Raw genomic sequence first — 25,482 nt, 5'->3', positions numbered from 1 at the left:
CTTTGTTCTTTGGATTAACACCTGCTAGAAGAGGAAATGTCTTCCTGCTGCTCCTGAGCTAGAATTCATAATTGGTATTCATATTATATTATTATATTGATGAACCATCTAGATCAATATATGAAAAGAATATAAAAAAGATATTTAAACATTGATGCTCGTTTTACGATTGAAGAACACAGAAATTCTATCAAATCAGAGGACATTCAACACCATTACATTTTCTTTAGATTAAAAAACTCCACAGAAATATTGGAGTAATTAGTTGAAGAGAAGGAATAAGGTACAGTATTATGCACAGATTTCCAGATATCAGGGTATAAAACTCACAGGTAGTTGAGTCCAACAGTGTAATGGGCTGCCTAAAATGGTGGTGTGCTCCCCATCACTGGTGATCTTTAAGCAAAGGTTGGACTTACATTTATCATAAATAGTTTAGGCTGATCCAACATTGAGCAAGGGGTTGGACTAGATGGCCTGCATCACCCCATCCATGTTTCTATAAAAGTGCATTCCATCAAAGTAACAATATGGCAGGGTAGGAGTTGAAAGAATGCTACCGTAAAAGAAAATGGGAAAAGATAATACAGTTGATGATCGGAGCCCTGTTTCATTCTCATGCAGTTCTAATGAAAAAGTCATCATTTTATACAGCTTAAAGAAGTTCTTGTTATTGTTAAAGAAGTTCTTGTTCAGTTCCTTCAGGGAATCTATTGCAAACTAGGAAGAAAACAGTCATTTGTGCAATTTGGGTGGAGATAATTATACTCCATTGGGGACTGATTCTGGGCCCCTACAACATTATGCTATTGAGCATAGTGGATGTACAGACAGGATAATTTCTTGTCTCCAGAGTCCCACAGGCAAACTTTTACTTTTTTGTTGCTAAAATGGCAATGAACTCTCTCTGTACGCAATGCAGATTCAGGCAAAGTAGGGACCTACATGAATGATTTCATCCACCTAGAATACTGTTGTTGATCTTTCCTTCTGACCTCTACTTTACTTCGTGATTTTGTTTGTGTATGTAAGAAACCAAACTATGGAGTAACCAGACACAGTTCCCTTTTCCTGAAACACTAGGCCTAAGATATAGGAGCTGAAATCAATGCCCTTAATACTTCCCCATATCAGTCTGTTACAGACATCTCAGCATGTTATGTCATGTAGAATCATGGAATCATAGAATCATAGAGTGGAAGGGACCTCATGGGTCATCTATTCCAACCGCCTGCACTATGCAGGACACTCAGATCCCAATCGCTCATTAACTGTAACCTGCCACCCCTTTGCCTTCACAGAATCAGCCTCTCCATCAGATGGCTATATAGCCTCTATTTAAAAATTTCCAAAGAAGGAGAACCCACCACCTCCCAAGGAAACCTATTCCACTGAGAAACCGCTCTAACTGTCAGGAACTACTTCCGGATGTTTAGATGGAATTTCTGACATATTTCATCCTGCCAATGTCTTGGAAATATTGACTCAGGATGGTGTTCAGCTACAAATTAGTTTCCATTGGATGGTGGAGACAACCACAAAACATCAGGGAGAACAGTGTAGTTCCTACTCCTTTAAGATTCCCTTGGGAATATCACTAATAAACTACTGAGCATCCAAGAGGTTCATTTTTCCTAGACATACTAGAAAAATGTTACAAAATGGCTCTCTTGGCCCCACTATATGAATCTGATTTCTTCCTCTGGATCTACTCCCACTGTTGGTATGTGACGACACTAGTGCTTCTAGATAGGTATCTCTGTTTCCTTCTTGCCAGCAGGCTCTTTCTTCACCTGAGATCCTGTTCCCTTCTCATCTGGATTAATGGACTCTTGAACGTATGGTCAAGATATAATAAGAGACTATCTCCAGCACCATCAATATTGAAATTGCCAATTGAGGCATATTTTGGGAAAGCTCAACAGAAAAGGCTGACTTGTCTCCAGTACAAAGACTTAATATTAAAGACTGGCAAGTTTAAGGATATGCAAACAATAAAGAAAGGAGTAGGAATTCAATGGTTAGAGCATAACCAATTATTATCTAGATTTAAAGCAGATTTTCAGCAACCGTTAAATCTAGAGGCTCCAATACCAGAATTTGAAAACTTAGTAATCCAAGACAAGCCACACTTGCAGGGCCAAATATACAAATTGTTATTAAGGTATGAGACAGAAATGGAACGGGTTAAGCCATGTGTGATTAAATGGATACAAAATATTGAGACAAATGTGACAATGGAACAATGGGAGCTAGTATGGTCTAGAATACCAAAGTATACTAACAGTCAAATACTTAAAGAAAATTGGTATAAAATGTTTTACAGGTGGTATGTAACACCAAAAGTGATCGCCAAAAACTGTAATAATAAATGCTGGAAATGTGACGATAAAATAGGCTCTTTCTTTCATATGTGGTGGAGATGTGAAAAAGTTCATAAGTTCTGGGCAAAAATACACAATTATGCGGAAAATGTGGGGTCTTAGATTTCCAATGAAAGCTGAAACTATGTTATTAAGCGTACCTCCGCAGTGCCTCCCAACCCACACACAAAGTTTATTCTTCTATGCTACGACGGCAGCAAGACTAGAATTGGCCAAGAAATGGAAAACGCAAGAATTACCCACGATAGAAGACTGGTTGAATAAATTAGCTGACTTTGCCAAGATGGCTAAACTGACACTGATAGTCAACGGAAGAACTGAAGAGGCCTCTCAAGAGCAATGGGGCCCTTTTCTGAACTATTTAAGAAAGTAATTTACAAGGAGATTGAAACAGGGAATCAAGTGCATTAAATGAAGAGCATAACCACTCTATTTCTGTATTAACAATGTAGATTACTTGTACTGTATCATCTTTAATCTTGGAAAATAAAATAAAAATCTTGATTAAAAAAAAAAGATTCCCTTGGGAATATCACTAATAAACTAGTGAGCATCCTAGAGGTTCATTTTTCCTAGACATACTAGAAAAATGTTACAAAATGGCTCTCTTGCCCCCCCCCCATATGAATCTGATTTCTTCCTCTGGATCTTCTCAGCATGGTGCAGTGTTTAACAGCAGTGGCCTTTGATCTGGAGAGTGTGGTTTTGATTCCACACTTACCCACTTGAAGCTAGCTGGGTGATGTGGGCTAGTCCCAGTTCTGTTAGAAGTTTTCTCACAGAGCAGTTTTTACAGAGTGTTTGTTGTGGGGATTGGAGGGGACAGTTGCTTGTAAGCTGCTTTGGAATTTCTTCAGGTACTGACATGAGGGATATAAAAGAAAAATAAGAAAAAAGAACAGTTGGATCTTATATGCTGCTTTTCTCTACCAGAAGGTGCCTCAAAGTGGATTCCAATTGACTTAAAATTAGAACTAAGACCTCAAACCAAACCTGATACTCAACTGGAGGCCAATGTTGCTGTTGCAGTACTGATATCATGTGTGTTCTCCAATGTAGCTGCTGCAGATCTTCTGTGTGCTCTCCACGGTGTCCATGTGAGGATTCATGTAGCAGCATTTTGTACAACTTGTAATTTTGTACAACTTGTACAACTTGATTACAGAACAAAGTAGGCCCTTGTAGTGAAAATTACAGTAACCCAGTCTAGAGGTGAAGGTCATATGGATCACCATGGCTAGGTGCCCCACATTTATGGATCACATGGCTAGGTGCCGCACTAGTAGCTTAGCCTGGTGAAGATGGAATCATGCTAGCTTTGCTGTTTTCTTGAACTGAGCCTCCATTGATAGGGAGGGATCAAAAAGCACACAGAGATTCCTGGCCCTATGTGCAATTTTAAGTTCAATCCTGTCTAGGCTGGGAAGGTGTGCTTCCTGTTCTGGACCTTTCTTCCCCAACCACAAGAGGTTTAGCTTCTGAGGACTTCCCTTGAGCCACCCTGGATTGATGGGCTGAAAGTTGGGACTCTTTACCTGGTTTGTTGCAGCCAATAAACACACTAGGAGTGGAAATCTAAAAGAAAATATTTTAGTCTGCACAGAAACAGAAGTCACTGCGAATACTTTCTCAAAGCAAGCATGCGGGTATGCGGAAAGGTTCAATTTTTACAAATTTTTGACAGACAAAGAATTACTAGTCTCTTTGTTTGCGGTGGATAAGAAATTAATTAACAGCAGAGCTGACAAGATAGGAGAATTTATGGCAGGGTCTTGTGTTGTTAAAAACAATTTACAACAGGAACATTCAGAGGTATCAAAACAATCAAAACACAAAGGGAGATATATCCTTAAAAATTTCTGATGAAAGATTCAGAGAACTTGAGATTTCAACATCTAGCAAGATGAAACTATATGTTACTAAGTTTTATCAGACTTCAGGTCCCATTGCGAGAAGACAGACACTTACGAAAAGTGCACATGAATATATTTCAATTCACAGCTGTGACAAAAGGCATCAACCAAGAATTACCTGAAGATGAGCTGATCTGGAAAGCTTCTCAAATTGACCAATAGAATAGTTATTTCTCCTTTTCCTAGCCTGAGGCATCAGGTCCACTGGAAAAAAGATAAACTCAGAAATCACAGAGAAAAGTTGCATTAGCAATACAGGAGACTTTTTCGTGGGTCTTATTTCGATATATCCGTTAGAAGTCTCAGTAGACACAAGAAATAATTTTCATAGCAGTGAACTGGTACAGCCTTTTTGTAGAGCAAGAAATATTTTTCTTTCTACAATACTAAGCCAATCCCCTTTGCTAATATTCACAGTTTCTAGGCAGAGGAATAAGGCTGGAAAACCAGCACTAGGGTTATTGCAGCTGGAGAAGGTAAATGAGAAATGCTACTCTGATATTATCATGTAGGCAATGAAAAGTTCTTTTGTATTTTCAAAATAAAATATATTAAAATTAAATTAGAATCAAGAAGATGGTGACTCTGAGAGTCGACTGAAGATGGCGCCGTAACAGCTGGGCTTCTGTCCAGCTCTTAAGCCATGCTGAGGGTCAGGAGCAACCGCACCTGGCTGACCTGAGCAGATACGCAAATCTGCTCGTCGGTCTCCCCAGGAACCAGGAACGGCATCCTGAGGGTCCTACAGATCCGTGGGGAGGTAGGGAGACTGAGCTCTCCGGATCAACAGCAGCGTGTGCTGAAGGTCACGATGGCGCCCTTGTCGTAAATAACTTTCTAAGCCTGAAACGACCAGCTGACCCTACATTCCTCCCAGACCATCTTTTACCAGACTGACAGGAGCTGAAGTTTACAACAGTAAGGATTGAAAATTTTCTGGCTTTTCCTTTTCTTTCCCCACAAGCTCTTCCCCCCCCTCAACCAATTTACAAGTGAATTCCTTCTTTCGTCAAGTGAGAGGCTCCCAGCTAATTATACCCACTAACCAAACAAAGAGAGTGCTCAAGAGAAGAGAGACTTTAAAGTTTTGTTGGAGAGAGTTCAGTGTGGGAAGGTGACTTGATACGGAGATCGACAAACTGATAATTTGGGATCGCTCGTGCTCCCGCGAGACCTCACGAGACTTTCTGTTTATAGTTTGTGACTGCCTAGAACTATGGAAAAATTAACTAAGGCACAGCTTTTCCATTTGTTATGTGAAGGAAACTCAAATATACTGAAAGCAGTCAATAAGGTGGAAAAGGAAATCCGTGGGACTAAGGGAGAGCTTTTGGACGGAGCCGACGGTCTGGAGAGAGCAGCTGATAAGGACATAGCTCAGCCAACAATATTTCAAATGAGAATTCAATGTTTAGAAGTTAATCAACAGGAGGGGGAGAGAGCTAGGGACGTAAAAATTCAAAGCACCTTGGAAGAACGTGGGAAAACAGATATAAGGAAGGAAAGCACTGAAAACCTGGAAGTCTATTCACAGCAGGAAGTGATTTGGATCAGCAAAATAAAAAGAGTCTTCAAAGGCGACAGCACGCAGGAAGCTATCAGGAGATATCACTGTGCGACCAGAGGAAGAGATCAAGATTGATAAAGTATACAGAGCCTACTTAAAGGGGACTGCAAGCAAGAATCAAGTAAGAGACTTCTTTGGCCCTGACAGAAGAACAATCAGAAATACTCTACTATGGAAAAAAACACAATTTCATTTTCTGCGACCACCTGAAGGATGAGTTGAACAGTGGAATATTCTCCGGGTTTCCTGTGGGGAAGACAGCAGCAGTAACTTTTAGGACAGGACCAATATATGATGGGAACTGACTTTATATCATCTAAGACAATAATAGAATATATTCTTATAATAGATTATACTCTCATATGTATCAACAACTATTCTGCTAAGAAAGGTGGTAATAACTTCTAGATCAGGATCAATATGTGATGGGAACTGAATATGTATGCCAATATGTATGCTAAAAGAGTTTGACAAACTATACTTCATATGTATTAACAAGACGGCAGCAGTAACTCTTAGGTCAGGGCCAATTTATGAAGAGGACTGACCTTACATCACTTACGATAATAACAGAAAATATTCTTATAACAGATCATATTCTCATATGTATTAACAATCATTTTACTAAGAAAAATGGTAAAAACTTCTAGATTAGGAATAATATGTGATGGGAACTGAATATGTATGTTAAAAGAGAATGGCAAACCATATCAGCTGGTCGCTTTTTTTTCTCTTACTTTTCTGTAAATGCTTCATATAATAATAAATAATAAAATTATTTAAAAAAAAAAGAACATGGTGACTCTGTTACTAGACAGAGCAGTCAGTTGGAGGGCATGAGGGAGGACTACAAATAACCATTTGAATAAAGGATACAGAAAAGGAAGGACAACATGCCAATTTTAGAATACATCTTTTCACCTAGCTTGATACAGAGGAGCTAAAAGTGTATTTTGCCATGCGAACATTGGTTGTCATGAGAACATTTGTTGTAGGTATTGAAGACGTTTCTTTTCCTTTTCTAAATTAAATATCTCAAAATAAAAATATATAACTGAGAACCAGTTGACTGAAATATTTGAAAAGAGCATTCACTTGGAGGGAACGAGGGAGGAAAAATTATTTAAAATGTACAAATAACCATTTGAATAAAGGATCCAGAAAAGGAAGGACAGCATGCCAAAATTCTGGACAAGTCTAGAATATTGCAAATAACAAAGCTCCGCACAGATGGGCTAGAGGTCTCTTTTGCTGTGACAATTTTCTTGTCACAGAAACAGCATACTTTGAAGAGTCTCGAATTATTCTTTAAATTAATATTCATAAAGCACAAAATTTGGAATCTAGAAGAATAGGGCTGATATCCTCACATGACCTTAATTATCTGCTCACGAACGTTCATCTCTGGCCTCAGCAAAATGATGTAGCATTTTGGGAAAAAGATGCAACCCAGTAAACCAACACCGGAGGACAAGATGGAGAAGATCTCCACAGCCACCATGAGTTTGCCTTTAGAGCTCAAATAGCTTGGAATAAAGGAGAACCAAACACTGCAAAAGACCAACATACTAAAAGTGATGAACTTGGCTTCATTGAAACTGTCAGGTAACTTCCTGGCAAGAAAAGCCGCTGTGAAGCTGACACTGGCCAGAAAGCCCAGATAGCCAAGGACAGAGTAAAACATGGTAGCAGAACCCTCATTACATTCCAGGATGATTCTCTTGGGTTGAGAATGCATATCCATTTGTGGGAAGGGAGGGGAAATACAGAGCCAAAGAATACAAATCACTGCTTGAATTAAGGATCCAGAAAGGACAATGGAATGGGCCAATTTTTTACCCACCCATCTCCTCATGTGGGACCCTGGTTTGGTAGCCATAAAGGCCAGGACCACAGTGATGGTTTTGGCTAGGATAGTAGAAAGAGCCACACAGAAGATTAAACCAAAAGTTGTCTGGCGCAGAAGGCAAGTCACCTTCCCTGGTTCTCCAATAAACAGCAAGGAGCTGAGGAAGCAAAGTAGGAGGGAGACAAGGAGAATGTAGGTGAGGCTCCGGTTGTTGGCTTTGACAATGGGAGTGTTCTTGTATTTCAAGAAAGTTCCAAGCACCAAAGTTGTGAGCAGAGAGAAAATTACAGCCAAGATAACTAAGGTGATCCCTAAAGCCTCTTTGCACGAAAGGTAGGTTGGGATCTTAGGTAGGCATTCATGATGACCATCACTGGAATAGTGATCATCTGGACATTTGACACAAGCATCCATGTCTGAAGGAAGAAAAAAAAGCTCCTTAAGTATTTCAAAACTGTGACCAATATCTAAGACACAATGATAGAAAGGAGCTAGAATTTAATGTTTTCCCCTTCTTCCTCTTCCTTCAGGTTCTTCTCACTATATGAATGTAAATGATTTGAAATAATGTTGTAGCGAATGGTTTTGGTGCCTGGCCAGGTGTCCAGCCTGACACACACTCTATGAAAAGTGCAAAATAAGTGTGCTTGTTCTGAGAACTGGGTCCTTTAGGGTTATGGTTTTCTATATGTCTTAGTACAGGGAAGTTTCTATCTTACAGTGAAATGCTTTTGCCTTGTCTCTATTCCCAAAATCAGGGAACTGGCAGTGTTTAATTCTATGTCATGGAAAGCTGCATTTTCTTATCTCCGAATGGCAGAATAACAGGGTTTTCCAATTATTTCTGCCTGTCCGACCAGAAAGTTTCATAACAGGCCTCTTACCCTTCTGGCCAGAGAACATCCCTTCTGGACAGGGAGTACAAGCATAGCAGCAAAATGTCCTCCCCTCCTTCTTTGACTTGCTGAAACCAGGCTGGCATGGGTCATTGCAGACGGAAATGGGAAGCACCTGCCCTTAAATTGAAAATGAAGTTAACTCAAATTATTGGCTTTCAATAATAGATGTTTCTCCATAATTATTTTTTGGGGGTTGAGGACATAAATCAAAAAATATTTTAAATTTTTATTTAGTAGGAGATTCTCTGTAGGCATGTGTGATTCGGATTTGGAAATGGCTGAATTGGCTTAATCTCGGCCGATTTGGACATTTCTGAATTGAAAACAGTCCAAATCGGGGCCACCTACCTTCCAAAATGGCTGAATTGCCTTGATTCAGTGATTCAGCAGGCAAATCATTTTGATTCGGCCTAATCGCAAGCAGCCCTTGCCTGCCACAGCCTCTGGCTTCCCCTTGGTCCAATATTCTTGAAACTTACAGGGGAGTCAGGGAAGACCCTCCCGAAGCTCCCCAAGAATTTTGAGGGGTGCAAATTACACCACCTCCCCACCAACCCTCGGGAAAGGCACGGGAAGGATTTCCAATGCAAGTCAAAGGTCCCATTGTCTTGCATTGGCTCCGAATTGATTCAGATGGATTCAGCCGAGCTCAAATTGGTCGAAATCGGCCGAATACGAACCCGAATCAGTCCAAATCGGGTTCATCTTGCACATTGATCCGTGATTAATCAAGCATGAGGTGACAGATATGTCGTTAACTAATATACATATCTAAGAGTTGGTAATGATCAAAATGGTCTACTTATATAAATGAACATAAACACAGAAAAATGTAATCCTCCCCTTGATATAGGTCATTTAAAACTTGCTTTTGTTTAAACCGATGGGGTTCGCTTTCTGATAAAAGAAGGAATCGAGAAGAGTAAACCAAACACTTCTCTCACCTGGTTAAAGCCTTTATGCCACACAATCCTATCCTCTACCAGAGTCAGCTCTTTGCCTGAAGGGGCCAGAGGATCCAGTTGTCCCACTTTCACTCTAGCAAAGGACCCATTTGACAAGGTCACCCAGTTGGTCAAATCAAAAACAGAAACTAATTCTCTATCTTGGTCAAATTGTATGATTTCTCGGACACTATTGTTGAAGTAGATTCTCCTTAAAAAGTTGTGTAACTAGATTGAAAAAGAAAACAAAAACAGAAAGAAGAGTTAAAATGCTAAAATATTTGCTTCCAGAATCAGAAAATTTTAATTCTTGAAAATTTGCTACCAGGCTACAAACAATTCAGTCAACACAAATCTATAGGCATTTATTATCTTGGTGGCAGGATGGAATTTATGAATTTGAAGGGAAATTACAAGAATTCCAGCTATCTTTCATGACCATTCTGGATAATTGTTGTACCTGCCATGGCTGTACATTTAGAACATCCAGCCGCCCACCTTCTACATGTTTTATGCGTTTGGATTCATGTGTGTGGATATTGTGCAAAGCATGGGCCACAGCATGGACTGCATTGTAGACATTATAACTGCGGCCAGTCATCTGCATTTCAAACAAAGGGCCTGGAAGACTCTCCAGTTTCTCCTCCCCACTGCAAGAATCCTTCATATCCTCTTGCTCATGTGTCAATGAGCAGCTGAAGGCTTGCTCCCAAAAGTTCTGAATGAAACCATCTCCTCCAGCCCAGGAAGGTCTTACGGTCTGGAGGAATTCTTGGAATCCAGGAGGCTGATTAGAATGAACGGTAAAGGATAAGGATCCATGGAGCGTGTCTGTATCTGTAATCCTGTAGACAGAGAATGACTCAAAGTCCCAGTGTGATGTAACAATCCACACTTTACTCAGTGGGGGCAATGATGTGAATGAAGCTAGATAAAAAAAGATCCTTAGATCCATCATGGTTGGAATTTCTCCATGCACAAAAAGTACATTGGTTTGTCTGTCCATAAGAACTGGGTACCATTCAGCGTCATTTACAAGGAGTTCCGCAAGCTCTTTTAGGTAAGTCATCTTGGGTAATTTGTATGTGAATGCAAAACAAATGCTGTTCTCAGAGAGGAGAGGTACTATTCTCTGCAAAAACTGGTTTCCTTTGTCATCATCGATAGCCAGGAGGCCAATCCAAGACCACCGGAAATGATGAAGTAACTTTATAACTCCCCTGTACTCATAGGTGTCATCAGGCACCATCTGATATATGGAATGAAATTTTTGTTTGTCAGCCTTTGAGAGTGAACATGACCCATGAGTGATCTGAGGGAAAATGTCAAATAAATGATATCAGAATATTCCATGGTTTGCTAGAATTTTGAATCCTATGCTTCCTCCATGCGTGAAACTTACCTGAGGAGTCTTATAGATGTTCAGGATTGAGGCCATATGAGCAGAGGTTTCAGAGAGAAGCCCTCCTATGACAGCTATGACTTTCTGCCGGTTATCACAGCTGAAGTTAGGGACCAGCTTCTGCTGGGCAGAAAGTAAGCTGAGGGTGGCCTTAAAAGTCATCCTTCCAAGGCCGTAGCTGTTGAGGATGTAGAGACCCAGACTGATGTTTGGTAAGAAGTTGGGATTGTCATTCAGCTCTTTTACAGCAAAAGCCAAGGCCAAAATGTGCTGGTAGTTTTTTGTGATTGACCTGTAAAGAAGAGATTTTGCAAATCAATCAAAGTTTCCTTTACAGTGCTCATCCTCCCAACTGATCTTCTAATTTATGAATTAGTTTCTTTAACCATGCCTTTAGGAAATAGTTGGCTTGCATAAATACACATTTTTATACTGCTTAACAATGAAAAACATGTGGTCGATACTTATCTTGGCCTCTCATTGATGGCACGGACAGCCAATTGGAGATGAACACAAGCATACACTGCGTACACGCATGGTATCAGGTGTAAGGCGGGTCTCGTGTTTCAAATAGAATGTGTAATGTGTGTGGGTCTCTGCAACTCTGCCTGGGCCGTTTCCAGAGCAGCACACCTCCCACCTACCATATTGTGATGTATATACTGCCTTGTCACAGATTAGTATGTTCCACAGTAAATATTTTGGCACAGTTGCAGGTTTCATGCGATGGAGCCTGGTGGCAAGGAGTCCAGAGAGCCATCGGAGACCTTGGGGTTCAGGGCCTCCTTAAGAGGTGGCATGTTTCAAAGTGGTGGAAGGCCTGGGGCTCATTACCCAGCCACATGGCCTAGGGGCAGTCAAAAGAGGTTGGTGCCCATTGTTAACCAGTATAGGTCACCTCTCATTTGAGCGTTCAGTAGGCAAGGAGATCTGCTTTCCCAGCTGGGAATGGTACAGACTCTGGACTCCACAATTTGTTTTTATAGTCCACTGCCTGCTAGGTCAGGGTTTCTCATGCTGTGCCTACCTTGGGGAGATAATAAATCTGTACCCTTGTTTATACCAAACTTTGGTGTGTCCTGACTTATTCCAGCTCATAATGCCCTCTTGCAAGTCAATTCTCTTTGTAATCATGTTGGGGAATTTGAAGTCTGAGATGGTTTTTCTCTGCCCTAGCTGTGGATGCCATTTTCATATTTTCGTTTTCCCTTGACCTCATTGTTATCTGTTTGGGTCCCTATCCTTTTTCATTCAACTTCAGAATTATATGAGAGCAACACATGTGGGGTTCAAAACTGTGAACAGAGGACAGATATTTCATGATTTCTATACAGGAACATTTATGGATCCATGCAGTAACCATCTATTGGAGTTGAGTTGCAATCGTTGCAGAATATTGCGTTAAAGTAGGTGGAATTTGATTCATGAATAATTTTGAAAAATACATAGATTATGATGGGATTGATGGAAAAAATATGTTGCTTATTGAAATATTTGTTTCTTACTTATGGAACCAGAAATCAAAATGTAAATATTCAGTTTGACCATGGACACGGGTACCGTTATGTGCCTTTCTTGAAATCTGACATTTCTACTCTGTATATTCTGACAATTACTTGTAACTACAAAGGGGGAAAGCAACAAAAGTTGGTGGTTATTTTAGTAGGCTAGTGTACATACTTAACTCCAAATCCTTATTTAAAACAATGTGAATATTATTTATATTTCTGATTTTATTGCCTGATTCTGCTCACCTCTGGTTGCTACAGTCAACTAACAAATGGAAATCATGAAATTTGTGAAATGCCATTTTCCCACTAAAAATGCAATCTATTTTTGCTTATTCTTTCCATGACTAGAATGGGTTCACCAAATTACAGAAAGACAAAATGAAGTAGCCCACTTGGTGTAGAGATTAATGTCTGACATTTGGATCTGGGAGACTCCAATATGACTTCTCACTATACCATGAAAGCTCTCTATATGCCTTTGGGTCACTCAGATATTCACAGCCTAATCTACCCCTCAAAGTTGCGGTGTGGAGAAAAAGGAAAAAGAAGAACATTGGAAGCCACTTTGATTTCCCACTGGGCAGAAAGCTGAAGTATACATGAAGCAAATAAAACAGAATGAAAACTGATTCTATGATTACTAACAAACTGAAGGAACAGAGTGATCAAATTAAGTCAAGGAAACAAAATCGAAATCCTTACCCAGGTTCATCAATCACCATACGTGTTGGGTGTTCTAGAAAAGATGGTGGGTTATTGTAGTAAGTGACTTGAAAGGCAATCCCACCAATAAGAAGGTCCCCTGGTTGATAAAAGTTATGTTTAATAGGAAAGGGATCATCAAATATGGAGCAATTAATGGAAGATATCGGGCACACTATAGGACATGGTAGAACCAGCAGCAGCATCTCAATGACAAGTCTTTCTTTTGAGCTGCAGACAAGTGCTTTTCCAACCACCATACTTTGTTCTTTGGATTAACATCTGATAGAATAGGAAATGTCTTTCCTGATATCAGTCATTTAAAAGTTGCTTTTGTTCAATATGGCTTCCTGACAAAAGAAGGAATTGGGAAGAAAACATCAAACACTTGTTTCCTTCTCTCACCTGGTTAAAGCTTTTATGCCACACAATCTTATCCTCTACCAGATTCAGCTCTTTGCCTGAAGGGGCCAGAGGATCCAGTTGTCCCACTTTTTGCTGCTCCTGAGCTAGAATTCATACTTGGTATTCATATTATATTATTATATTGATGAACCATCTAGATCAATATATGAAAAGAATATTAAAAAGATATTTAAACATTGCTGCTCTTTTTAAGATTGAAGGGCACAGAAATTCTATCAAATCAGAGGACATTCAGCACCATTATGAAATCTAAGACATAACTTAATTTCAAGAGCAACATCTGTATTGTGTTGGGTACGGTTTTTTGGTAACATATTTTTCATGTACATTTTCTTTAGATTAAAAAACTCCACAGAAATATTGGAGTAATTAGTTGAAGAGAAGGAATAAGGCACAGTATTATGCACAGATTTCCAGATATCAGGGAATAAAACTCACAGGTAGTTGAGTCCAACAGTGTAATGAGCTGCCTAAAATGGTGGTGTGCTCCCCATCACTGGTGATCTTTAAGCAGAGGTTGGACTTACATTTATCATAAATAGTTTAGGCTGATCCAACACTGAGCAAGGGGTTGGGCTAGATGGCCTGCATCACCCCATCCATGTTTCTATAAAAGTGCATTCCATCAAAGTAACAATATGGCAGGGTAGGAGTTGAAAGAATGCTACCGTAAAGAAAATGGGAAAAGAGAATACAATTGATGATCGGAGCCTTGTTTCATTCTCATGCAGTTCTAATGAAAAAGTCATCACTTTATACAGCTTAAAGAAGTTCTTGTTATTCATTGTGTCGGTTCCTTCAGGAAATCTATTGCATATTAGGAAAAAAACAGTCATTTGTGCAATTTGGGTGGAGATAGTTATACTCCACTGGGGACTGCTTCTGGGCCCCTCACTTGCTATTGTGCATAGTGGATGTACAGACAGGATAATTTCTTGTCTCCAGAGTCCCACAGGCAAACTTTTACTTTTTTGTTGCTAAAATCGCAATGAACTCTCTCTGTACGCAATGCAGATTCAGGCAAAGCAGGGACCTTCATGAATGATTTCATCCACCTAGAATACTGTTGTTGACCTTTCCTTCTGACCTCTACTTTACTTTGTGATTCTGTCTGTGTATGTAAGAAGCCATACCCTGGAGTAACTAGACACAGTAACCTTCTCCTAAAGTACTAGGCATAAGATATAGGAGCTGAAACCAATGCCATTAATGCTTCCCCAAACCTGTTTCAGACATTTCACATTTCAGCATGTTATGTCATGTATGTCAGAGGTTTCTGACATTTTTCATCCTGCCACTCTCTTGGGAATATTGACTGAGGATGGTGTTCAGCTACAAATTAATTTCCATTGGATGGTAAAGAGGACCATAAAGTATCAGGGAGAAAAGTACATTTCCTATTCCTTTAAGATTTCCTTGGGAATATCACTAATAAACTAGTGAGCATCTGAGAGGTTCATTTTTCCTAGACATACTAGAAAAATGTTACAAAATGGCTCTCTTGGCCCCACTATATGAATCTGAGTCCTTCCTCTGGATCTTCTCCCACTGTTGGTATGTGATGACACTAGTGCTTCTAGATAGGCATCTCTGTTTCCTTCTTGCCAGCAGGCTCTTTCATCACCTGAGATCCTGTTCCCTTCTCTCACTTCCTTACATTTTATTCCTGATCTGAATCTGTGGCCTTTCTCCATCCTTCCTCTTCAATCAATTGTTATAAGTTTTCTGCAACTCCGTGTTGCTATTTATTCCAGCATATTTAATCCTGAGCTGAAGCTTTGACTTTTCACCACACTTCCTTAAAACGGCATTTCTTTCAGTGACTATTTCCCTTGCATTTGGACCTGATCTTCACGATGAGTCCCACATTTCTTTTGAAAAGGAGTTGTTTAACTGCATCATCATATATTTCATCAGCGACCGAAGCTCCTTTTTTGTTGCATATATAATGGTTGTAAGAAAGGCTGGGTGTATCATGGAGAGCAGTATAATTGCAGCCATTTCGACAGTCCCTTGTTCCTCCTTAGTTACCAACCATGAAAATGGCCTATGATAGTCAACCTGGACACCCCCATTCATTAATTATGAAGCATGCTTAATGTTTCAAGATTCAGCATGGTTCAGTGTTTAACAGCAGTGACCTCTGATCTGGAGAGTGTGGGTTTGATTCCACATTTCCCCACTTGAAGCTAGCTGGGTGATATGGGCTAGTCACAGTTCTGTTAGAAGTTTTCTCACAGAGCAGTTTTTACAGAGTGTTTGTTGTGGGGATTGGAGGGGACAGTTGCTTGTAAGTTGCTTCGGAATTTCTTCAGGTACTGACATGAGGGATATAAAAGAATAATAAGAAAAAAAAACAGTTGGATCTTATATGCTGCTTTTCTCTACCAGAAGGTGCCTCAAAGTGCATTCCAATTGACTTAAAATTAGAACTAAGACCTCAAACCGAACCTGATACTCAACTGGAGGCCAATGTAGCTGCTGCAGATCTGCTGTGTGCTCTCCACGGTGTCCATGTGAGGATTCATGTAGCAGCATTTTGTACCACTTGTAATTTCTAGGTTGCAGAAAAGAGTAGGCCCTTGTAGTGAAAGTTACAGTAATCCACACTAGTGGTGAATGTCATATGGATCACCATGGTTGGTGCTCCAGGGCTATATAGGGCACTAGTAGCTTAGCCTGGTGAAGATGGAATCATGTTTTCTTGAACTGAGCCTCTATAGATAGGGAGGGATCAAAAAGCACACAGAAGTCCTGCCATATGTGCAATTTTAAGTTCAACTCTGTCCAGGCTGGGAAGGTGTGCTTCCTTTTCTGGACCATTCCTCCCCAACCACAAGACTTCCTTCTTCAATATGTTTAGCTTCTGAGGACTTCCTTTAAACCACCCTAGAATGATGGGCTGAAAGTTCGGTCTGTTTACCTGGTTTGTTGCAGCTAATAAACACACTAGGAGTGGAAATCTAAAAGAAAATATTTTATTCTGCACAGAAACAGAAGTCATTGGGAATACTGTCTCAAAGCAAGCATGTGGGTATGCGGAAAGTTTCAGTTTTTAGAAATTTTTGACAAAGAATTACAAGTCCCTTTGTTTGCGGTGGATAAGAAATTAATTTACACCAGAGCTGACAAGATAGAAGAATTTATGGCAGGGTCTTGTGTTGTTAAAAACAATTTACAACAGGAATATTCAGAGGTATCAAAACCTTCAAAATATAAAGGGAGATATATCCTTAAAAATTTCTGATGAAAGATTCATAAAACTTGTGATTACAACATCTGGCAAGATGAAAATCAATGTTACTAAGATTTATCAAACTCCAGGTTCCATTGCGAGAAGATAGATAGTTGCGACTAAAGGTTTTGACAAAAGGCATCAACCAAGAATTACCTGAAGCTGAGCTGATATGGAAAGCTTCTGAAATTGACCAATAGAATAGTTATTTCTCCTTTTCCTATCCTGAGCCATCAGGTCAACTGGAAAAACGATATACACAGAATTCACAGAGAAAAGCTGCATAAATGATATAGGAGACTTTTTCGTGGCTCTTATTTCGATATATCTGTTAGAAGTCTCAGTGGACACAATAAAATAATTTCAGAGCAGTGAACTGGTACAGCCTTTTTAGTAGAGCAAGTAATATTTTCCTTTCTACAATACTAAGCCAATCTGTATTGCTAAACTTGACAGTTTCTAGATAGAATAATGAGGCTGTAAAACCAGCACTAGGGTTATTGCAGATGGAGAAGATAAATGAGAGATGCTACTCTGACCTTATCATGTAGGCAATGAAGATGTTTATTTTCTTTTTCAAAATTAAATCTATCAAAATAAAATTATAAAACTGAGAGCCAGTTGACTGAAATACTAGAAAAAAGCATTCACTTGGTGGGAATGAGGGTGGAAAAATTAATCAAATTGTACAAATAACCATTTGAATAAGTGATCCAGAGAAGGAAGGACAGCATACCAACAAGTCTAGAATATTACAACTCACCTAGCTCAGCACAGATATGCTAGATACTTCTTGTCACAGAAACATCATACTTTGAAGAGTGTTGAATTATTCTTTGCATTAATATTAATAAAGCACAAAATTTGGAATCCAGAAGAACTGGGCTGATATCCTCATATGGCCCTAATTATCTGCTCGCGAATGTTCATCTCTGGCCTCAGCAAAATGATGTAGCATTTCGGGAAAAAGATGCAACCCAGTAAGCCAGCACCAGAGGACAAGATGGAGAAGATCTCCACGGCCACCATGAATTTGCCTTTAGAGCTCAAATAGCTTGGAATGAAGGAGAACCAAACACTGCAAAAGACCAACATACTGAAAGTAATGAATTTGGCTTCATTAAAACTGCCAGGTAACTTCCTGGCAAGAAAAGCCACTGTGAAACTGACACTGGCCAGAAAACCCAGATAGCCAAGGATAGAGTAAAACATGGCAGCAGAACCCTCATTACATTCCAGGATAATTGTCTTGGGTTGGGAATGCATATCCATTTGTGGGAAAGGAGGGGAAATATAAACCCAAATAATACAAGTCACTGCTTGAATGAAGGAGCCAGAAAGGACAATGGAATGGGCCAGTTTTTTACCCACCCATCTCCTCATGTGGGACCCTGGTTTGGTAGCCATGAAGGCCAGAACCACAGTGATGGTTTTGGCTAGGATAGTAGAAAGAGCCACACAGAAGATGAGGCCAAAAGTTGTTTGACGCAGAAGGCAGGTCACCTTCCCTGGCTCCCCAATAAACAGCAAGGAGCTTAGGAAGCAAAGTAGGAGGGAGACGAGGAGAATGTAGGTGAGGCTCCGGTTGTTGGCTTTGACAATGGGAGTGTTCTTGTATTTCATGAATATTCCAAGCACCAAAGTTGTGACCAGAAAGCAAGATACAGCCAAGGTAACTAAGATGATCCCTAAAGCTTCTTTGTATGAAAGGTAGGTTGAGATCTTGGGAAGGCATTCATGATGACCATCACTGGAATAGTGATCATCTGGGCATTTGACACAGGCATCCATGTCTGAAGGAATAAAAAAAATTGCTTCAGTATTTCAAAACTGTGACCAGTACCTAAGAGACAATAATAGAAATGATCACGAAATTAATGCTTTCCCCTTCTTCCTCTTCCTTCAGGTCCTTCTCACTATATGAATGTAAATGATTTGAAATAATGTTGTAGCGAATGGTTTTGGTGCCTGGCCAGGTGTCCAGCCTGAGACACACTCTATGAAAAGTGCAAAATAAGTGTGTTTGTTCTGAGAACTGGGCCATTTAGGGCTATGATCATCTATATGTCCAAGTACAGGGAAGTTTCTGGAACGCTATATCATGCAGTGAAATGCTTTTGCCTTGTCTCTATTCCCAAAATCGGGGATGGGACTGTGTTTCATTCAATGTCATGGAAAGCTGCATTTTCTTTTCTCCAAATGGCACAATAACAGAGCTTTTCCAATTATTTAAGCCTATTCTACCAAAATGTTTCACAACAGGCCTCTTACCCTTCTGCCCAGAGAACATTCCTTCTGGACAGGGAGTACAATCATAGCAGCAAAATTTCCTCCCCTCCTTCTTTGTCTTGCTGAAGCCAGGCTGGCATGGGTCATTGCAGACGGAAACGGGAAGCACCTGTCCTTAAATTGAAAATGAAATTAGCTCAAGTTATTGGCTTTCGATAATAGATGTTTTCCAAAATTCTTTTTTTCGGGTGAGGAGGACAGCATGCCAATATTAAAAAAAAATTAAAAGAAATTAAAAATGTATTTAGTAGTAGATTCTCTGTGCTATCACTATTGATCCGTGATTTATCAAGCATGAGGTGACAGATATGTCGTTAACTAATATACATAGCTAAGAGTTGGTAATGATCAAAATGGTCTACTTATACCATGACAGAAATTTGCTATATAATTGAACAAACACATAAAAATGTAATCCTCACCCTGATATTGGTCATTTAAAAGTTGCTTTTGACAAAAGAAGGAAATGGGAAGAGAAAATCAACCACTTGTTTCCTTCTCTCACCTGGTTAAAGCTTTTATGCCACACAATCTTATCCTCTACCAGAGTCAGTTCTTTGCCTGAAGGGGCCTGAGGATCCAGTTGTCCCACTTTCACTCTAGCAAAGGACCCATTTGACAAGGTCACCCAGTTGGTCAAATCAAAAACAGAAACTAATTCTCTATCTTGGTCAAATTGTATGGTTTCTCGGACACTATTGTTGAAGTAGATTCTCCTTAAAAAGTTGTGTAACTAGATTGAAAAAGAAAATAAAGCAGAAAGAAGAGGCAACAAATAATACCAGGCAACAAATAATTCATACAACAGAAATCTATAAGCATTTATTATCTTGGTGACAGGACGGAATATGTGAATTTGAAGGGAAATTACAAGAATACCAGCTATCCTTGATGACCATCTTGAATGACTGTTGTACCTGCCATGGCTGTATATTGAGAACATCCAGCCGTCCACCTTCTACATGTTTTATACATTTGGATTCATGTGTGCGGATATTGTGTAAAGCATGAGCCACAGCATGGACGGCATTGTAGACATTATAGCTGTAACCAGTCATCTGCATTTCAAATAAAGTGCCAGGAAGACTCTCTAATTTTTCCTCTCCACTGCAAGTATCCTTCATATCCTCTTGCTCACGTTTCAATGAGCAGCTGAAGGCTTGCTCCCAAAAGTTCTGAATGAAACCATCTCCTCCAGCCCAGGAAGGCCTGATGGTATGCAGGAATTCCTGGAATCCAGGAGGCTGATTAGAATGAACGGTAAAGGATAAGGAACCATGGAGGGTGTCTGTATCTGTAATCCTGTAGAAAGAGAATGACTCAAAGTCCCAGTGTGATGTAACAATCCACACTTTACTCAGTGGAGGCAATGATGTGAATGAAGCGAGATAGAAAGAGATCCTTAGAGCCATCATGGTTGGAATTTCTCCATGCACAAAAAGTACATTGGTTTGTCTGTCCATAAGAACTGGGTACATTTCAGCCTCATTTACAATGAGTTCTGCAATCTCTTTTAGGTAAGTCATCTTAGGTAATTTATATGTGAATGCAAAACAAATGCTGTTCTCAGATAGGAGAGGTAGTATTCTTTGCAAAAACTGGTTTCCGTTGTCATCATCGATAGCCAGGAGGCCAATCCAAGACCACCGGAAATGATGAAGTAACTTTATAACTCCCCTGTACTGATAGGTGTCATCAGGCACCATCTGATATATGGATTGAAATTTTTGTTTGTCAGCCTTTGAAAGGGAAAATGACCCATGAGTGATCTGAGGGAAAATGTCAAATAAATTAAATCATAACATTCCATGGTTTGCTAGAATTTTGAATCCTATGCTTCCTCCATGCGTGAAACTTACCTGAGGAGTCTTATAGATGTTCAGGATTGAGGCCATGTGAGCAGAGGTTTCAGACAAAAGCCCTCCTATGACAGCTATGACTTTCTGCCGGTTATCACAGCTGAAGTTAGGGGCCAGCTTCTGCTGGGCAGAAAGTAAGCTGAGGGTGGCCTTAAAAGTCATCCTTCCCAGGCTGTAGCTGTTGAGGATGTAGAGCCCCAGACTGATGTTTGGTAAGAAGTTGGGATTGTCATTCACCTCTTTTACAGCAAAAGCCAAGGCCAAAATGTGCTGGTAGTTTTTTGTGATTGACCTGCAAAGAAGAGATTTTAAAAAACAATCAAATTTTCCTTTACAGTGCTCTTCCTCCCAAATGATCTTCTAATTTATGAATTAGTTTCTTTAACCATGCCTTTAGGAAGTAGTTGGCTTGCATAAATACACATTTTATTCAGCTTAATAATGAAAAACATATGGCCGATACTTATCTTGGCCTCTCTTTGATTCCACAGATGGCCAATTGGAGATGAACACAACCATCTCAAAAGGCAGTAGCATACACTGCGTACATGCATGGTATCAGGTGTGTGGCGGGTCCCGCGTTGCATATAGAATGTGAAATGTGCATGGGTCTCTGCAACTCTGCCAGGGCCATTTCCAGAGCAGAACACCTCCCACCCATTATATGGTGTTGTAGATACTGCCTTGTCACAGATGAGTATGTTCCACGGTCAATATTTTGGCACAGCTGCAGGTTTTCATGCGATGGAGCTTGTTGGCGAGAGTCCAGTTAGCGATCGGACTCCTTGGGGTTCAGGGCCTCCTTAAGAGGTGGCATGTACCAAAGTGCTGCTTACCTAGCTGGGAGGCCAGTGGCTCATTACCCAGGTACATGGTTTGGGGCAGTCAAATGAGGTTGGTGCCCATTGGTAACCTCTCATTTTAGCGTTCAATTGGCAACGGGATCTGCTTCCCGGCTAGGAATGGTAGACTCTGGACTCCACACTATGTTTTTCCAGTCCGCTGCCTGCTAGGTCAGGCTTTCCCATGCTGTGCCTATCTTGGGGAGATAATAAATCTGTAGCCTTGTTTATACCCAACTTTCATGTGTTCCATCTTATTCCAGTTCAATATGCCATTTTGCAAATCAATTCTCTTTGTAATCATGTTGGGGAATTTGAAGACTGAGATGGTTTTTCTCTGCCCTAGCTGTGGATGCCATTTTCATATTTTTGTTTTCTCTTGACCTCATTGTTATCTGTTTGGGTAACTCTCCTTTCTCATACAACTTCAGACTTACATGAGAGCCATTTATACATCAATCACTTTATTATGCAAAGTTGCATGAATACCATTGGAGCTCAGACAATATAAGAGACATTATAGTTTAAAGGAACAAGAGACTCAGCATTTAAATTGATAAAAGGAAAAAATGGTCTTCCAGTAGGAAACAGTAAGATCAATTAAAATCTACAATAATTCCAACCCAATTTGCAGGCTTATTCATATTTATTCCTCACTAGAAATGTTGTTAGCATTAAACCCTGTTTCAATCCAGCCTCAAATTTAGATGCCTTATTGTAAAGTCAAGGAGTCTACAGTGGGTTTCATCTTTTGTCAGAAATGTCCTAGATCAGCCAAGAGGGGGGAGGAGAGAAATTAAGAAACAAGAATCAGTAGGCACATGTGACACTCTACTGCCTCTAAAGAGAAAACAGATGTAGCAACATATGTGGGGTTCAAAACTGTGAACAGAGGACAGATGTTTCATGATTTCTATACAGGAACAAAATTTATGGATCAACCCAGTAACATATTGGAGTTGAGTTGCAATCATTGCCTATACATGTGTTAAATTAGAAGGAATTTCATTCACAAATAATTTTGAAAAATGCATAGAGTATGATGGGATTGATGGAAGAAAATATGTTGCTAATAGAAATATTTGTTTCTTACTTATGAATCCAGAAATCAAAATGTAAATATTTTGTTTGACCATGGAAATATGTATTGTTATTGGCCATTTTTGAAATCTGACATTTCTACTCTGTATATTCTGAGAATTACTTGTAATAACAAGGGGGGGAAGTGACAAAAGATGGTGGTTATTTTAGTGGGCTAGAGTACATACTTAGCTCGAAATTCTTGTTTAAAACAATGTGAATAATATTTATATTTCTGATTTTATTGCCTCTTTCTGCTCACCTCTGGTTACTAGAGTCAACTAAGAAATGGAAATCATGACATTTGGTGAAATGCCACTTTCCCACTAGAAAAACAATCTATTGTTGCTTATTCTTTGCATGACTAGAATGGGTTCAACAAATTACAGAAAGACAAAATGAAGTATTCCACTTGGTGTAGAGATTAATGTCTTGCATTTGGATCTGGGAGACTCCAATATGACTACTCACTATACCAGGAAAGCTCTCTATGTGCCTTTGGGTCACTCAGATATTCACAGCCAAATCTACCACTCAAAGTTTTGGTGTGGAGAAAAAGGAAAAAGAAGAACATTGGAAGCTACTTTGATTTCCCACTGGGCAGAAAGTTGAAGTATACCTGAATAAAACAGGATGAAAACTCATTCTGTGGTTATTAACAAACTGACGGAACAGAGTGATCAAATTAAGTCAAGGAAACAAAATCAAAATCCTTACCCTGGTTCATCAAGCACCATACGTGATGGGTGTTCTAGAAAAGATGGTGGGTTATTGAAGTAAGTAACTTGAGAGGCAATCCCACCAATAAGAAGGTCCCCTGGTTGATAAAAGTAGTGAGGAATAGGAAAGGGATCATCATATATGGAGCAATTAATGGAAGACATCGGGCACACTATATGACATGGTAGTACCAGCAGCAGCATCAGTAGTAGCAGCATCTCGATGACAAGTCTTTCCTCCCAGCTGCAGACAACTGTTTTCCCATCCACCATACTCTATCACATCATTTTTGCCACAATATTCCTCAGGGTTCTTTGGATTAACACCTTATAGAGAAGGAAATGTCTTCCTGCTGCTCCTGTCCTGATCTAGAATTCATAATTGGTATTCATATTATATTATCATATTGATGAACCAACTAGATCAATATATGAAAAGAATATAAAAAGATATTTAAACATTGCTGCTCATTTTACGATTGAAGGTCACAGAAATTCTGTCAACTCAGAGGACATTTGATGATCTGAAATCTAAGGCATGATCTGAAATCCAGATCTGAAATCTAAGGCATAACTTAATTTCAAAAGCAGCATCTGTATTATGTTGGGTATGGCTTTTTGGTAACATATTTTTCATTGAGATTTTCTTTTTTAAAAACCCACAGAAATAATGGAGTGATTATTTGAAGAGAAGGAATAAGGTACAGTACTATGGAGCGATTTCCAGGAATCAGGGAAGGAAACTGACAGATAGAATAATTCAGCAGTGTAATTCAGCAAAGTAAATGTGAATTCAATAAAAGTAACAATTCTGGCAGTATAGGAGTTCAAAGAAAGCTACCGTAAAAGAGAATGGGAGAAGAGAATACAATTGATCATAGGGGCCCTGTTTAATTCTCATGCAGTTCTAATGAAAATTCATCATTTTATACAACTTAAAAGAACTTGTTATTTATTGTGTCAGTGACTTCATGAAATCTATTGCAGACTAGGAAGAAAACAATCATTAGGACAATTTGGGAGGAGATAATTATACCCTATTGGGGACTGCTTCTGAGACGCTCACTTGGTACTCTGCCAAGTACATATGTAGACAGGATAATTTCTTGTTTCCAGAGTCCAACAGGCAAACTTTTACTTTTTTGTTCCTAAAATGGCAATGGGTCCTCTCTCTAGGGAATGCAGATTCAAGCAAAGTAGGGACCTACATGAATGACTTCATCCACCTAGAATACTGTTGTTGACCTTTCCTTGTGACCTCTACTTTAATTTTTGATTTTGCTTGTGTATGTAAGAAACCACACCCTTTTCAACTGGGAGTAAACAGACACAGTTACCTTCTCCTAAAGTAGTAGGCCTAAGATATAGGAGCTGAAACCAATGCCATTAATACTTCCCCAAATTAATCTTTTTCAAACATGTCACATCTCTGCATGTAATGCTATGCATGTCAGAGGTTTCTGACATTTTTCATCCTACAACTACTTTGTGAATATTGACTCAGGATGGTGTGTGCAGCTACAAATTAGTTTAGATGTGTGGTGGAGACAACCACAAAATATCAGGTAGGACAGTGCAGTGAGAGCCAGCTTGTGTAGTAGTTAGGAGTGTAGACTTCTAATCTGGTGAGCTGGGTTCCTCCCCCACATGCAGCCAGCTTGGTGACCTTGGGCTCACCACAGCACTGAGAAGACTGCTCTGACCGATCAGGAATATCAGGGCTCTCTCAGCCACACCTACACCACAGGGTGTCTGTTATAGGGAGAGGAAAGGGAAGGTGACTGTACGCCTCTCTGAGCCTCCTTCGGGTAGAGAAAAGTGGCATATAAGAACCAACTCTTCTTCTTCTTCTAGTCCCTAC

General features: G+C 39.7%; 2 protein-coding genes across 2 annotated transcripts; both read right to left on the bottom strand.

Moving 5' to 3' along the window:
* Nucleotides 1-468: 468 nt before the first annotated feature.
* On the bottom strand, nucleotides 469-13,431 carry LOC143825171 (vomeronasal type-2 receptor 26-like). The gene is made up of 8 exons (XM_077313199.1): nucleotides 13,172-13,431; nucleotides 10,959-11,250; nucleotides 10,314-10,868; nucleotides 9,557-9,784; nucleotides 8,598-8,724; nucleotides 7,257-8,129; nucleotides 4,416-4,501; nucleotides 469-720 (listed from the first exon to the last, which is right to left on the bottom strand). The coding sequence occupies exons 1-8, from the start codon at nucleotides 13,429-13,431 to the stop codon at nucleotides 469-471; spliced, it is 2,673 nt and encodes an 890-aa protein (XP_077169314.1).
* Nucleotides 13,432-17,726: 4,295 nt separating this feature from the next.
* Nucleotides 17,727-23,894, bottom strand: LOC143825170 (vomeronasal type-2 receptor 26-like). Its single transcript, XM_077313197.1, has 6 exons — nucleotides 23,620-23,894; nucleotides 20,981-21,272; nucleotides 20,039-20,890; nucleotides 19,627-19,854; nucleotides 19,104-19,230; nucleotides 17,727-18,625 (listed from the first exon to the last, which is right to left on the bottom strand). The coding sequence occupies exons 1-6, from the start codon at nucleotides 23,892-23,894 to the stop codon at nucleotides 17,727-17,729; spliced, it is 2,673 nt and encodes an 890-aa protein (XP_077169312.1).
* Between the last annotated feature and the right edge of the window lie 1,588 nt (nucleotides 23,895-25,482).

Source organism: Paroedura picta, chromosome 16, assembly GCF_049243985.1.
Source record: "Paroedura picta isolate Pp20150507F chromosome 16, Ppicta_v3.0, whole genome shotgun sequence".
Taxonomy (NCBI): Eukaryota; Metazoa; Chordata; class Lepidosauria; order Squamata; family Gekkonidae; genus Paroedura; species Paroedura picta.
Note: the sequence above shows the minus strand (reverse complement) of the source record. Positions and strands in the feature narration are given on the sequence as shown.

Coding starts and splice junctions, on each gene's coding strand:
- LOC143825171 (XM_077313199.1), bottom strand. CDS start 13,431: ATGGTGGTTGGAAAAGCACTTGTCTGCAGCTCAAAAGAAAGACTTGTC. Junction 8,725..9,556: donor GGCATAAAGGCTTTAACCAG/GTGAGAGAAGTG, acceptor ATTTAAGGGCAG/GTGCTTCCCATTTCCGTCTG. Junction 4,502..7,256: donor GAGGCCAGAGATGAACGTTC/GTGAGCAGATAA, acceptor TCTTTTTTCCAG/TGGACCTGATGCCTCAGGCT.
- LOC143825170 (XM_077313197.1), bottom strand. CDS start 23,894: ATGGTGGATGGGAAAACAGTTGTCTGCAGCTGGGAGGAAAGACTTGTC. Junction 19,231..19,626: donor GGCATAAAAGCTTTAACCAG/GTGAGAGAAGGA, acceptor ATTTAAGGACAG/GTGCTTCCCGTTTCCGTCTG. Junction 18,626..19,103: donor AATGTTCTCTGGGCAGAAGG/GTAAGAGGCCTG, acceptor TTATTCCTTCAG/ACATGGATGCCTGTGTCAAA.